Consider the following 13,850-nt stretch of genomic DNA (forward strand, 5'->3'; position numbering starts at 1 on the left):
TGCTGGTATATGAATTTCCAGAATGTTTCCAGGCTTATAAATAGGTAAAAATACTATCACAGTCTCATCTAAGCACCCAGCTACTGAGCAATCATCACCTACTGGGCTGTGCTGAGGCCTTTAGATGTGTTAATCTCTCTTAATCCTTCCAACTTCACAAGCTAGGTGTTATTGTGCCCCATTTACAGGCAGGAAACAAGTTCAGGGAGATCACATTACTTGCCTGAATTCCCAACTTGATTAAGAGACTAAGCTCAATTTCAACCCTTCAGGCTGAGTCCAAAGTTACTTTCCTTGAATGGTTTGTAAGATTTTCCATTTCTTTTTTTAAAAAATGGTACATTCAAATATCTTTCTCATCAATATATATTTTCATCATTCTGCCTAATGACATTCCCTTGTATGAATGTGCCAACGTGGAATAACCAATTCCTTTCTGTTGGGCTTTCAGATGTTTCCTTTTTGTAAATGATAAACAATGCAGTTATAACTATCTTTGTACATAAACTTTGCACAAGTATGAGTATTTTCCTAGAATAAATTCTGGAAAGTGAAATTGCATGGTCAAAAGCCAGACACATTTTTAAAAGCTGCCTCTCTCCCAATCACACATTTCCCACATCCATTTATTTGCTGAGGATCTTAACAAAATTTGGACTGAGATTAAACACAGAATCAGAGAAGCCCTATACTAGGAAGATCTTAGTATACACCTTTTGAACTAAACCAGTCTTGCTTAAAAAAAAAAAAAAAAGATCAGGTGCGGTGGCTCATGCCTGTAATCCCAGCACTTTGGGAGGCCGAGGTGGGCAGATCATGAGATCAAGAGATCGAGACCATCCTGGCCAACATGGTGAAACCCCGTCTCTACTAAAAATACAAAAATTGGCTGGGCATGGTGGCGTGTGCCTGTAGTCCCAGCTATTTGGGAGGCTGAGGCAGTAGAATCGCTTGAACCCGGGAGGCGGAGGTTGCAGTGAGCCGAGATTGCACCACTGTGCTTTAGTCTGGCGACAGAGTGAGACTCCATCTCAGAAGAAAGCCCTAGACCCTCTGCAGAAGCCTGCTATGCCTTCAGTGGGCCAGGCAGCACATCTGGGCAAGTGAGGAAGGGGAAACCCAGAAGGAGGTAGGGAAGGCAGGGCAGGAGAGCCATGCTGTGGGCCCACAACCAACTGGCTTGGGGGAGGCTGCCATATTTTCCCAAGTGAAACACTGTCTTCCTGAGTCTAAAGACCTCACAGCCATCACTGACTATACTGAGCTGCCTCGCTGTCCCCAGGACTCTCACTCTATCCAGGAAGTCAACACAAAGTCTCTTGGGCCTTCCCTTTATCCAGCTGCCACCACTTAGCACCCTGGTCTTCCTTGGACAGTTTCCAAGGCTGGGTTGGGAAGTCCCAAACAAGACGTGGTCTTACTGTTTTCTTACCTTGATGTGTTTTCCTCCAATGGGCTACAAACTCTGGTACCTGCAAAAAACAAGGAAAGTAAATGATTGAAACAGGGCACTGAAGGTGGGCCTTTGAACAAAGTAAGCCTGGATGGAAGTTGAAAGATGAGAGCCCATCTGTGGCGAGTTCTTTGAAAGCCACTGAGGTATGAGTTGGCAGCATGCTGGCCCAGGGCAGACACAGGCACAAGCTTCCACCCAGGTGCATTCTCCACTCAGAGGGTTTCTTTCTCATTTGGTCTGTTAATGCTCCTATACTGGCAGAAACCTCAGTGCCCTTTCCATTTTGTCTCAAGGCCTTGTATAAAAAATAAGTTGTCCCTCATTCATTTTCATGGATATTCATCAGCTATTTACTGAGCACCTATATATGCCAGGCACTGTCCTAGGGCTCTGGGAATACAGCATTGGACAAAAAAGGTTAACACCCTGCCCTCATGGAGCCTGCAGTCTACCGGACGGCAGGGTGGGGAGTGGTTGTAGTGAAGAGACCAAAAACTAACAAAATACATAAATTAAAAATATAGGAATCAGAAGTGGTAAGTCCTAGGGAGAAAAAATAAGGCAGGAGAGAGGGGTAGGGAATATTGGGGCAGAAGGTGAGAAGGGGTGTCAAAATTATAAAATGTGTGTCCAGAGAAGGCTAGACACCTGAGAAGGTAAATTATGAACAAAGTTACCTGAAAAGAGTGAGGACATAAGCCCTGAGAATTAATGGGGAAGAAGCTTGCCAGGTGGAGGGAATGGCAAGTGCAACAGCGTGGCAGTGAGGGCCTGTCTGACGTGTTAACAGATCAGTGAGGAGGGTGGTGCAGCCAGAGTAGAACGAATAAGGGAGAAGTAGGAGAGGGATCAGAGAGGTAGCGAGAGGCTCCACAGTATTCACAGCATTCAAGGGAGGTCCTTGTGTGAACTTGGGCTCTGATTCCGAGACAGGAGCCACTAGAGGGTTTTTTACAGAGAAGTGACATGATGTGACTCACATTTTAACAGGATCACTCTGGATGCTGTGTTGAGAATAAACTGAGAGAAAGAGTATAACCAGTTAGGAGGCTGTGGCAGAAATCTCAGCAAGAGACAATGGTGGCTTGGACCAGAGCAGTAGCATGGAGGATTTGCTGATGGATTGGAAGTGAGAGATTAAAAAGAATGGGGTTAGAACCTGACTGGGGCAGGTTAAAAAGAAAGGAGGTGAAGCTGTGAACTACAGGACAGAGTTGGCTGGGAGTAGCAGGAAGATTCCCAGTTTTGGCCTGAGCATCTGGGAGGATGGAATTGCCATTTTCTGAATGGAAGCCTACAGATGGAGCATGTTTTGTGGGAAGATAAGGAATGTGGTTTTGGACGTAAGTGTGAGATGCCTTTTAGGCACTTAAGTGGAGAAGACTGTAGGCAGGTGGAACTGTGAGTCTGGGGAGAGGTCCAGGCTGGAAATGAGTACTTGTGAGTGCTCAGCACATAGTTCTTTAAAGCTGTGACACAGGATGAGATCACCAAGAGGGTGGATGTCATTAGGGAAGCTGTCAGCTGGGTGCAGTGGCTCACACCTGTAATCCCAGCACTTTGGGAGGCCAAGGCGGGTGGATCACCTGAGGTCAGGAGTTTGCGACCAGCATGACCAACCTGGTTAAACTCCGTCTCCACTAAAAATACAAAAATTAGCTGGGCGTGGTGGTGGGTGTCTGTAACCCCAGCTACTCGGGAGGCTGAGGCAGGAGAATCACTTAAACCTGGGAGGTGGCAGTTGCAGGGAGCGGAGATTATGCCATTGCACTCCAGCCTGGGTGACAGAGCAAGACTCTGTCTCAAAAAAAAATAAAAAAATAAAATAAAATAAAAAAATAGGGAAGCTGTACAAGGGCTGAGCCCCATTCAGTAGCTCAGCGAAAGAGACTGAAAAGGACTAGCAAGTACAGTAGGAGGGAAACCTGGAGAAAGACTTCTGAGGAGGATGGCATAGTCCACTATGACAGGTCAACTATTTAATAATATGAAGACAGAGATATAGCTTCTTGGAGTCACAGGTATCCTGGTCAGGGATGATTCAGTGGAATGGTTGAAGTGAGAACCTGACTACAGAAGGCTCTAAAGAGAGGAGCTGAAGTTGGCAGCTGAGTGATAGAGTTGGCTGGTGGCAGGAGGGGGGCTGGAAGCAGAGGGAGAGGGATCTAACCTACATTGGTTCTACCTTAAGAGAAAACACAAAGCTGGTACTTCCTCAACACGTGTGCGTGGCCACTGTTGTTACTAACACTGCGCCAGGTCCTCCAGGTTGCTAAGCACCACCCAGGTGTGGTCCTATAAGCCAGCTCTCCACCTGTTTCTAGATTCCTAAGAAGTTATTTCCTTTTTCTCACTGCTGTGTGTAGCCTTAGGATAAATGCCCATAGCTTGGGGCTGCTGAGCAAGTCCTCAGATGCTTGTTGACCAAGATCTGGCTTTCTCCTGATGAGAAGTAAGTGAGCAAGACAGACAGGGACTCTGCTCTTGGAGAGCTTGCCTTCTGTGGAGGAGATAAATAATCACCAAGGAAATGGATACACAGGCAGATAACTTCAGATGCGGACGGGTGCTATGAAGACAGCAAGCTGGGGTGAAATGTAAAGAGTAAGTGTGGGAGTGACCTCCTTTGGCCAGGTTGTGTGGTCAGGTGCCTTTCTGGGAGGTGACATTTAGGATGACACCTGGACAGCAATGCCCAGTTTATTCTCCTTAAGCTGGCCTCTCTTCTACTGCTCCCAGTCTTCCCGGTGGCTTCTACAATATCTGCACTCCTGGAACAAGGCCAAGGCCTTGGGCTATCTAAGTGCAAAGCCAAAAGGAAACAATCCTTCTCTCGCCAATACACACTGTGGGAACTTTTTATCCATGATTACAAAATACATGCATTTTCACTGAAGGAAACTTGGAAATATTGAAAACAGGAGAAAACGTATAATTCTACTAACCAGAAATAACTACAATTAACTTTGGATGCATCCTTCTAGACATTCTTCTATGCACACATATAGGTATTTTTTTTCTTATTTCCTTGGGTTAAAAATGAGATTATGTACATTGTGTTTTATGATCTGAATTTTGACTAAATCTGTTATAAAGCACTCTTCTCATGAAATTAATTTTCTTCTACATAATGAGTTTTAATGGCTGCATTAAAAGTATTTCATTACATGTACATTTTTACCACATTTTATTTAATTCCTAAACATTGGCCATTTACATTGTTTCCTATGATTTTCACTACGAGCAAATGCTCTAATGAACAATCCTGCATTTTTTTCCTTGGAGAAGGGGGTTTGCCAATCTCTTATTTCCTTGAGTTAAAACAAAATATCACTGTCCAGTGGCAGTGACACGGGTCCCACGGCAGCCTGAGGCTGAGGGCATGAGAGGGCAGGAATGAGCCGCAAGCCTAAGGAGCCACTCAGATGCCAGAGGCTGATTTAGTCCTATGATGTGCCAGGTCTTGAGTTTTCCTCCCCTGAGGCCCTGATCAGTAAGAAAACAATAGGCCTCTCCCATAAACCCAGAGAAATCCAAGGGGATTCCCCACCTCAGCAGGAAGAGGGTGTCACTCTCTGACCCCAGAACAGAGACCACCTCCATCCTCCCTTGAAATCCCCTGGGGAAGCTTCTCCTGCCCTGCCTCCCTGGGGAAAACATTGGCACGGTCAGGCCTTCAATCTTTCTTTGGGGAGGGGCTGCCAGGGAATGCTCGGGAAACAGAAGGTTCCATAGGAATAGCAGGGCCTCTCCTATCCCTGACCCAGCCTTGCCCTTAAATCCTCAAATTCCCCACAGGGGCTGGCAGAGACAGTCTATGCTCCCTGTAAGAGGACGTCCTGAGGGCTAGTGAGTTCTAGGGTGAGGTAAGAAGCCACCAGATGAGGGTTTGAATCCTGGCTCTGACATTCCAGCCTCGTCTTGGGCAAGTGACTTCACCTGTGGAATGTGAGCTCCACAAGGAAGGAACTTAGATTTGCGCCCCTTAGCATTCAATAGGGGCTCTATAAATACCAGGCCAAGCCAATGCATGATCCTTTCTGAGCCTCAGCTGCTCATACGTAAAATGGATGACACCTATCTCACAGGTTTGTTGTGGGGACTAAATGAAACTTAATACAGTTAACACTCCACTGTTTAAGAAACATTAGAGCCCAAAGCCCTGGAGGGCTACTTCCACCAGGCCCCATGCTTTGCAGTCTCCTCCTGGGCAGAACTGGTTTACCTCCACTCTGCTACTACCACACCCCAGACATACCTCTGGTGTAGTACGCAACACATTGTGTGTGTACTTGTCCAACTCCTCCCTGAAGCTTCAGGGCAGTTAAAGACAAGAATTTTGCCTCTCCATCGTCTGTGCCTCTGAGTGACACTATGAAGTAAGCAAGGGCATTATTTCCATTCTACAAATGAGAAAACTGAGGCTTAGAAAGATTAGATGACTTGCCCAAGTCACACAGTGGAGAGTAGGAGAGCAAGACCTAAACCTGGTTCTCATTTCTGGGCCTGTGCTCTGTAAACCAAAAATAAAATTCCAAGGCACCCCCAACCGTCTGAATAGACCCCTCCTATCAGCCAAGGGCATTCCAAAGTTAACCTGAAAAACTAGTTCAGGCCATGATGGGAAGGGGGAGCCAGACATGCCTGATTATACCCTCTTCCCTTTTGGAATTACTGACTCTTTAAGACTGATAAGAGATATTTACAATCCATTCTCTCTGAAGCCTGCTACCTGGAGGCTTCATTTGCATAATAAAACTTATTGCAAATGCCCAGCTTGGTCCCCAGCTGGGCAGTGGCTCACACCTGTAATCCCAGCACTTTGGGAGACAGAGGCCAGTGGATCACAAGGTCAGGAGATCAAGACTATCCTGGCTAAGGAGGTGAAACCTCGTCTCTGCTAAAAATACAAAAGATTAGCTGGGCGTGGTGGCGGGCGCCTGTAGTCCCAGTTACTCAGGAAGCTGAGGCAGGAGAATGGCGTGAACCTGGGAGGTGGAGCTTGCAGTGAGCCGAGATTGCGCCACTGCACTCCAACCTGGGCAACAGAGCGAGACACTGCCTCAAAAAAAAAAAAAAAAAAAAAAGAAAACAAAAAAACAAAAAACAAAAACCTTGGTCTCCATGGCCCCTTATAATAACCCAGACATTCCTTTCTGTTGCTTTCTATTGATAATAACTCTTTCAACCAATTGTCAATCAGAAAAATCTTTGAATCCATCTATTACTTGAAACCACCCCCACCCCCCAACCTAGTTATCCTGCCTTTTTGGACAGAACCAATGTACATCTTACATGCATTGATTGATGGCTATATCTCCCTAAAATGTATAAAACCAAACTGTGGCCTGACCACTTTGGGCACATGCTCTCAGGATCTCCTATGGGCTGTCTCACAGGCCATTGGTTACTCATATTTGGCTCAGAATGAATGTCTTCAAATATTTCACAGTTTGACCAACAGCTCTATTCTAGATGATTCTCTTGCAAAAGGGAGTTGGTGGTGAGAAGGAAGCGAGCCAATTCTCATGTCCCTGAGGAAAAAGGCAGGCAGAGCTTCGAGAGGAACGAGGTGCCTGGGGAGGCAGCAGGGCACTGCACTCACCTCAGCCCCATCCTGTCTCCCCATGGATCATCGTGCATGCAGCAGCTGTGACCCCCAGAGGCCTCTAGTTTGGCATAGGCTGAGGCAAAGGGGGCCCCCAGGTTCCCTCTACCGGTGTGGAGCCCAGTCAGCAAGGGGACTGGGGATCTGCAGCCCAGAGTTGACTATTGTGGCCCCAGCAGCAGGATGATGGCTGTAGAGCACCTGCTCAGGAGCTGGCCTATCTCCAGCTATGGGGCAGGAAGGCTCCCTACCAGACCACACGCATCTTGATGCACTCACCCCTGTGAGCCCAGGACCCCTGCGATACCTGCTGAGGTGAAGGCTGAATGAGTGAGAGCTCCCAGCCTCCAGCATCAGGGCGTTAGGGAGAAGAAGCAGCTAGACTCAAGCCAGGGATGCAGAGGGAGGGAACAGGCACCAGGTAGGAGGGTTTTAATGTCGCCCACCTCTTATTATGTTGTATGTTTCTGGAGGATGGGTCCATGGCTGATCCATCCTTGTGTCTCTACCACAACCAGTAGACTACTTTACAGAGAATTGATAGTAAGTACAGCTTATTGAAGGTGTAACCAAAGCCAGTATACAGGATGACAGATAGCATCCGCCTTGCATGTCTGGGTCATCAGGGAAATGGCCAATGTCCAGTGTGTCCTGACCAGGATGGTTCTGACAAGGATATCCATAGCATCCATAGAGGATGCTCCCTCCCCAGGCAATGAACTCTCCCTCCGGCACTCCCTCCTTTCTTTCTTCCTTCCTTTTTTTTTTTGAGATGGAGTCTCACTTATTGCCCAGGTTGGAGTGCAGTGGCACGATCTCGGCTCACTGCAAACTTCACCTCCTGGGTTCAATTGATTCTCTGGCCTCAGCCTCCCGAGTAGCTGGGATTATAGGAAGGCACTACCACGCCTGGCTAATTTTTGTATGTTTAGTAGAGATGGGGTTTTGCTATGTTGGCCAGGCTGGTCTCAAACTCGTAACCTCGGGTGATTCTCCTGTCTCGGTCTCCCAAAGTGCTGGGATTACAGGCATGAGCCACCGCTCCCAGCGCACTCTCCCTTTCTTAGCCAAAGAGACACCACTTGGAGGAAACTACCTGGATCTAGGTGCTTCCCTAGTGAAAAAATGGACTGGGGATGTGGTATAAATCCTTGCCCCTGGGAATCTGGGAGGGACCTAGAATATGAGAAAAAACAAACAAACAAACAAAACAGACCAATTATCTCTTTATTGAGACCAAAATGCTGCTTTTGCCTGAATGGTCAGATTGGCTGATTCCTCTTCCACCTGCCATCTCCATTGCATGCATGGCTACAAATAATCCTGATGCTGCACATTTAAAATAGTGCCTTGTTTGAATCGCTTCAGTCTGTCAGTATAAACTGTGTCTCCCTTGGCAGGTATGCTGTGGAGGACAGTGCAGGGCTTGTCTCTGTAGGACCAAACTCAGTATGAACTTATCACCTGCCTGTGTGTACAGCTGTAAGCTTCAGGTAGAGGATGTCATAAACCCTGGAGTGGGACATCCCTAGAGACCAGGTCATTATACCATGTCCATCTATTGAGGCCCTAAATTAAGTTCACAGAATTAGGCCTAAACTCCCCAGACAGTAGCCAAAGGTCTCAGACTCTGGCCCACTCCACCTGTCCACACCTGCCTGTCATCTTGACCTTCACTCACTTAACACAGTGCCCAAAGGGAGGTGCAGTTGACTGGACAGGCTGGCTTTGGCTTAAACCAGGGGTTCTTAAAGAATAGTCCTCAGACCAGCAGCATCAGCATCACCTGGGACTTGTTAGACCTCCTGGATTGGAGCCTGTGGGGTGAGACCCAGCAAACTGTGTTTTAACAAGTCTAGGTGACTCTGGTTGCACTAAAGTTTGAGAACCACTGGGTGAGTCATTCTCTGAGCCCAGGTTGCCCTTCTCAGCCATTTTCTGCCTATTGTAATCTCAACCACCTTTCGAAGTTCAGCTCAATACCATCTCTTTCGGGGAGCCCCCATAGTCCCCCAATTACTTGTGAAGGCCTCTTCCTCGAACTGACAGCACCTTTGTCACCCCATCCCCCATTCTAGCGAAAGACCTTCATTTCTGCTTCTCCTTTGCAGCATGTATTTTCTGCTTTGTTTTATAGTAAACTTTGAGCAGTTGTTAACTGCCTTCCCACACCGATTCCCCTCTAACACACAAATGTTACTCTATAAAGGCCATGTCGTACTTCACTCATTCTTTTTTATTTTGTATTTTTGAAACAAGGTCTTGCTCTGTCGCCCAGCCTGGAGTGCAGTGGCATGATCTTGGCTCACTGCAACCTCTGACTCCTGGGCTCATGCCATCTTCCCACCTTAGCCTCCCAAGTAGCTGGGATTACAGGCCCATGCCACTATGCCTGGCTAATTTTTGTATTTTTAGTAGAGATGTTGGCCAGGCTGGTCTCGGTCTTGAACTCCTGGCCTCAAGTGATCCGCCCACCTTGACCTCCCAAAGTACTGGGTTTACAGGAGTAAGCCACCGCACCTGGCGCAATTTGCTCATTCTTTGAGTAAACATCCACTGAGGATCTGCTCTACATGGCGGGGGCTGTGCTAGGCACTGTGGTTCAGACAAAGGTGCACCCTTATCCTTATCATCCAGGAGCCAGTGGGGGAGAATGGCAAGGTGGCTGGCAATTGCAATACTTTGAGTTGCACTGAGACAGAATACTTCTGACCACAGGGGGCCCCCTCATGCCCCTCCCTGTCGGGACCTCTGTTCTAACTTCCATCACCAGAGACGAATTTTTTTTTTTTTTTTTTTTTGAGGCGGAGTCTCGTTCTGTTGCCCAGGCTGGAGTGCAGTGGTGCCATCTCAGCTCACTGCAAGCTCCGCCTCCCAGGTTCACGCCATTCTCCTGCCTCAGCCTCCTGAGTAGCGGGGACTACAGGCGCCCGCCACCACGCCCAGCTAATTTTTTTTTTGTATTTTTAGTAGAGATGAGGTTTCACCGTGTTAGCCAGGATGGTCTCGATCTCCTGACCTCGTGATCCGCCTGCCTCGGCCTCCCAAAGTGCTGGGATTATAGGCGTGAGCCACCGTGCACGGCCACCAGAGATTAATTTTGCCTGTTTTTCCTTTTTGTTTGAGACAGGGTCTTGCTCTGTCGCCCAGGATGGAGTGCAGTGATGCGATCATAGCCCACTGCAGCCTCGAATGCCCAGACTCAAGCAATCCTCTCACCTCAGCCTCTTGAGTAGCTAGGACTACAGGCATGTGCCACCATGCCCAGCTATTTTTTTTTTTAAAGAGACAGAGTCTTGCTATGTTGCCCAGGCTGGTCTCAAACTCCTGGTCTCAAGCATTCCTTTTGTCTTGACCTCCCAAAGTGCTGGGATTACAGGTATAAGCCACCGCACCTGGCCAATTTTGTCTGTTTTTACACTTCATATAAAGAGAATCATACAATGTACCTTCTGGGTGTCTGGCTTCTTCCCACTCAACATTATCTGTATGATCCATGTATGCTGTTATGTATAGACACAGTTTGTTCTTTTTAAAGATTGCTGTGTTGTCTACCATTGTGTGGATATGACACAATTTAACCATTCTGCTGTTGATGACCATTTGTGTTGTTTCTAGTTTGGGGCTCTTATGAAAAAAGGTACTATTAGACATAAGACAGAAGCATTTTAGTTTATGTCTGCTGGTGGACATTTGTACTCATTCCTCTTGAGTATGTACCTAGAGGTGGAACTCATAGTTTATGGAATGGGTATAGTCTTAGCTTTAGTAGATAGTACCAAATAGTTTTCCAAAGTGATCGTATCAATGTACACTCCTACCAGCATATAAAAGAGTTTGCCAACATTTGGTATTATCAATCTTCAATTTTAGTCCTTTCTGTGGGTATAGAGTGGCATCTTTCACGTTTTAATTTGCTTATTGGCTATTTATATATCCACTTTTAAGATATTCCTGTTTAAGACTTTTGCCTATTTGCTTTTTTCTTATTGACTTGCAGGAGTTCTTTGGACCTTCTGGATACAAGCCCCAGTCCTCTGTCAGGTATGTTACTGAGAATATCCTCTCCTCTCCCAGTCTCTGGCTTGCCTTTTTACTCTTCTTTTTTTTTGAGATGGAGTCTCGCTCTGTCACCCAGGGTGGAGTGCAGTGGCATGATCTCGGCTCACTACAACCTCTACCTCCTGAGTTCAAGCAATTCTCCTGCCTCAGCCTCCCAGGTAACTGAGACTACAGGCACCCACCACCATGCCCGGCTAATCTTTGTATTTTTAGTAGAGACGGGATTTCACCATATTGGCCAGGCTGGTCTCAAACTCCTGACCTTGTGATCTGCCTGTCTCAGCCTCCCAAAGTGCTGGGAATACAGGTGTGAGCCACCGCACCTGGCCGCCTTTCCACCCTTTAATGGTATTTTTGATGAACAAAAGTTCATAAATGTTCAATTTACCCATCTTTTCATCTATGGCTAGTGTATCTTGCTTAATTAATCTTAATTCCAAGAAGTCCAGTTAACAGAAATAACAAAAATTACTAATATTAAAAAAGACAAAGAAGTGAAGGAAAAAATTGGATGGTGGGTGTGGGAGAAGGACTGCATCAGATCGTGAGAGTGTGTTCACTTGACTGTGCTGTGCAAAGCCCGGGCCTTGTCCTGTGTTGTGGTATGGATGGGAGCTGAACCTCCAGGCAGTGCAACAAACATGCGCCCTGTTTGGATCAGATGCTGTGCCAGATGGTGGAAAGGGCTCTGTGGGGTGTAGGGGGATCCTGGCTCACTGGCTTAAGAGAAAGATCACTCCTTTTCATGTGTGTTAAGCTGGGTCTGACCCCCAAACCCTGGAGATTCCCTTTAGTCCAGGCCCTGCTCCTCTGTGCCAGAGCCTGCAAAGACAGCAGTGCTGACACTTGTCCAGCTGGCTCACAAAGGGGAAATTCTCCCCTCCTTGAGTCACCACATAGACAGGAGGAGCTTCAAATAACAAGCGCTGGACTCTAAACGATCCCTATGCTCATTTCACTATGCTGCATCACTTTCAAAATCCCCTGTGATGCTTGTGGATGAAGTCTAGATCCAGAAACTTTCCCCATATTTTCCCCAGTTTGAGTAGAACAATACCCTGGGAGTCACAAGCTACATCATACAACTGACTTCCCAAAAAAAAAAAAAAAAAAAAAAAAAAAAAAAAAAAGAGAGAGAGAGCGAGATCTTGGACTCAAGGTTATGAGTTTGCAGTGCAGGGTCCTACCCCCACCTCTTCTGCTGGGAGGTGATGGTAGTAGGCTTGCCAAGAGGACCTCAATCTACCAGATGGACGCAAGCTGCCATCCACCTTCCCAGCATAAAGCCAGCTCCAGCACCTCTGGGGCAGTTTTCTTCCTATCCAGGGTCAAGCTCTTGGCGGCTTAGAGATGCAGTGTGCCAGTCCCAATACCATGGCTGTGTATCACTGCAGATGAAGGCATACCTTTTTTCCAGGACGTGCAGTGACCCCATTGGCAGCAGACACTCATTTCTGATATTTTTGTATGCCAAGTCTTGGGTAAAACAACCACGTGATCTCTTAAGGACCCAGGTTCCTTGTTTGTCCCTGTTCCTCGCCCCTTACCACCACTTTTTCCATGTGCCACCCTCTCATAACAACTCAGAAGCCCAGGGTGGAGTCAAAGGGGTCTTTTAAATCCCCTAGGGGCATATGAAATTCTGGATGTTTGTGAATTTTCCTGGGGAAAGGGTCCATGTGTGCCATTAGATTCTGGAAGGGGTGTGGGACCTCAGAAAAAGGTAAGACCCACTGGACCGAGTCCTCTTTAAATGGAAGTGCGTGGATCAGTTCGGTAAAATTAATTTACAGTAATGAGCTATGTATCTTTAGCTAACTGCACTTCTAAAAAGACACCCAGGAAGGGAGAACACTTAACTAAAATTATATTTCTTTTCTTTTTTCAGATGGAGTATTGCTCTTGTTGCCCCCAGGCTGGAGTGCAGTGGTGTGATCTCAGCTCACTGCAACCTCTGCCTCCCTGGTTCATGTGATTCTTGTGCCTCAGCCTCCTGGGTAGCTGGAATTAGAGGTGCCCACCACTGTGCCCAGCTAATTTTTGTATTTTTAGTGGAGATACGGTTTCACCATGTTGCCCAGGCTGGTCTTTAACTCCTGACTTCAAGTAATCTGCCCACCTCGGCCTCCCAAAGTGCTGGGATTACAGGCATGAGCCACTGTGCCTAAAATTATATTTCTAATGACAAAACTTAGGTACAGCTCATACCTAAATAGAGGGGAATGACATTACGCCACTCCCACCACTACACAAGACCAATTTTTCTGGTCTAGATGACTTTTTGGAGGCTCCTGGAGCAGGAACAAGGGGTTAGTGACTACGATGTGTCGAAAGAGACACAGGTATTTCTCAGATAAACCTCAGCTCTTCTAGCTTGAGAGAAGGAAACATTCCCAACATAATTTTGGGGCCCAGGGACCCTGTTTCCACCATCATATCAGATTGTCATATGGGAAGGGTGTGCCTAGAGCACACACTCCCTCCCGAAAGGGCTGAGTCCCCAGAAGACCTATGTCTGCTCCATCCTGGGTCCCTGCTTTCTCCTGGTGACAAGATACAGCTGCCTGTATGAGTGGCAGTCTGGGGTCTCCCCTCCCTCCCTCTGCACCACCCCACTCCTCCCTCCTTCACCCCCCACATACACACTGGGTTCTTCCTCCCCTGCTCTCTCTCAAGAAGCGGGCCCCTGCCCCCACTCACAGTCAGAAGGAAGTGATTCTGCAA

General features: G+C 47.2%; 1 protein-coding gene across 8 annotated transcripts in view; it reads right to left on the reverse strand.

The window, feature by feature from the left end:
• Positions 1-13,850, reverse strand: part of LOC126956020 (uncharacterized) — a 297,028-nt gene that overhangs the window by 97,154 nt on the left and 186,024 nt on the right. For all 8 annotated transcript variants that reach the window (XM_050792890.1, XM_050792889.1, XM_050792885.1 and 5 more), the window contains one exon: positions 1,433-1,472. In XM_050792890.1, coding sequence (XP_050648847.1) covers positions 1,433-1,472 — 40 coding nt within the window. The remainder of the gene's footprint in view (positions 1-1,432; positions 1,473-13,850) is intronic.

Source organism: Macaca thibetana, chromosome 6, assembly GCF_024542745.1.
Source record: "Macaca thibetana thibetana isolate TM-01 chromosome 6, ASM2454274v1, whole genome shotgun sequence".
Taxonomy (NCBI): Eukaryota; Metazoa; Chordata; class Mammalia; order Primates; family Cercopithecidae; genus Macaca; species Macaca thibetana.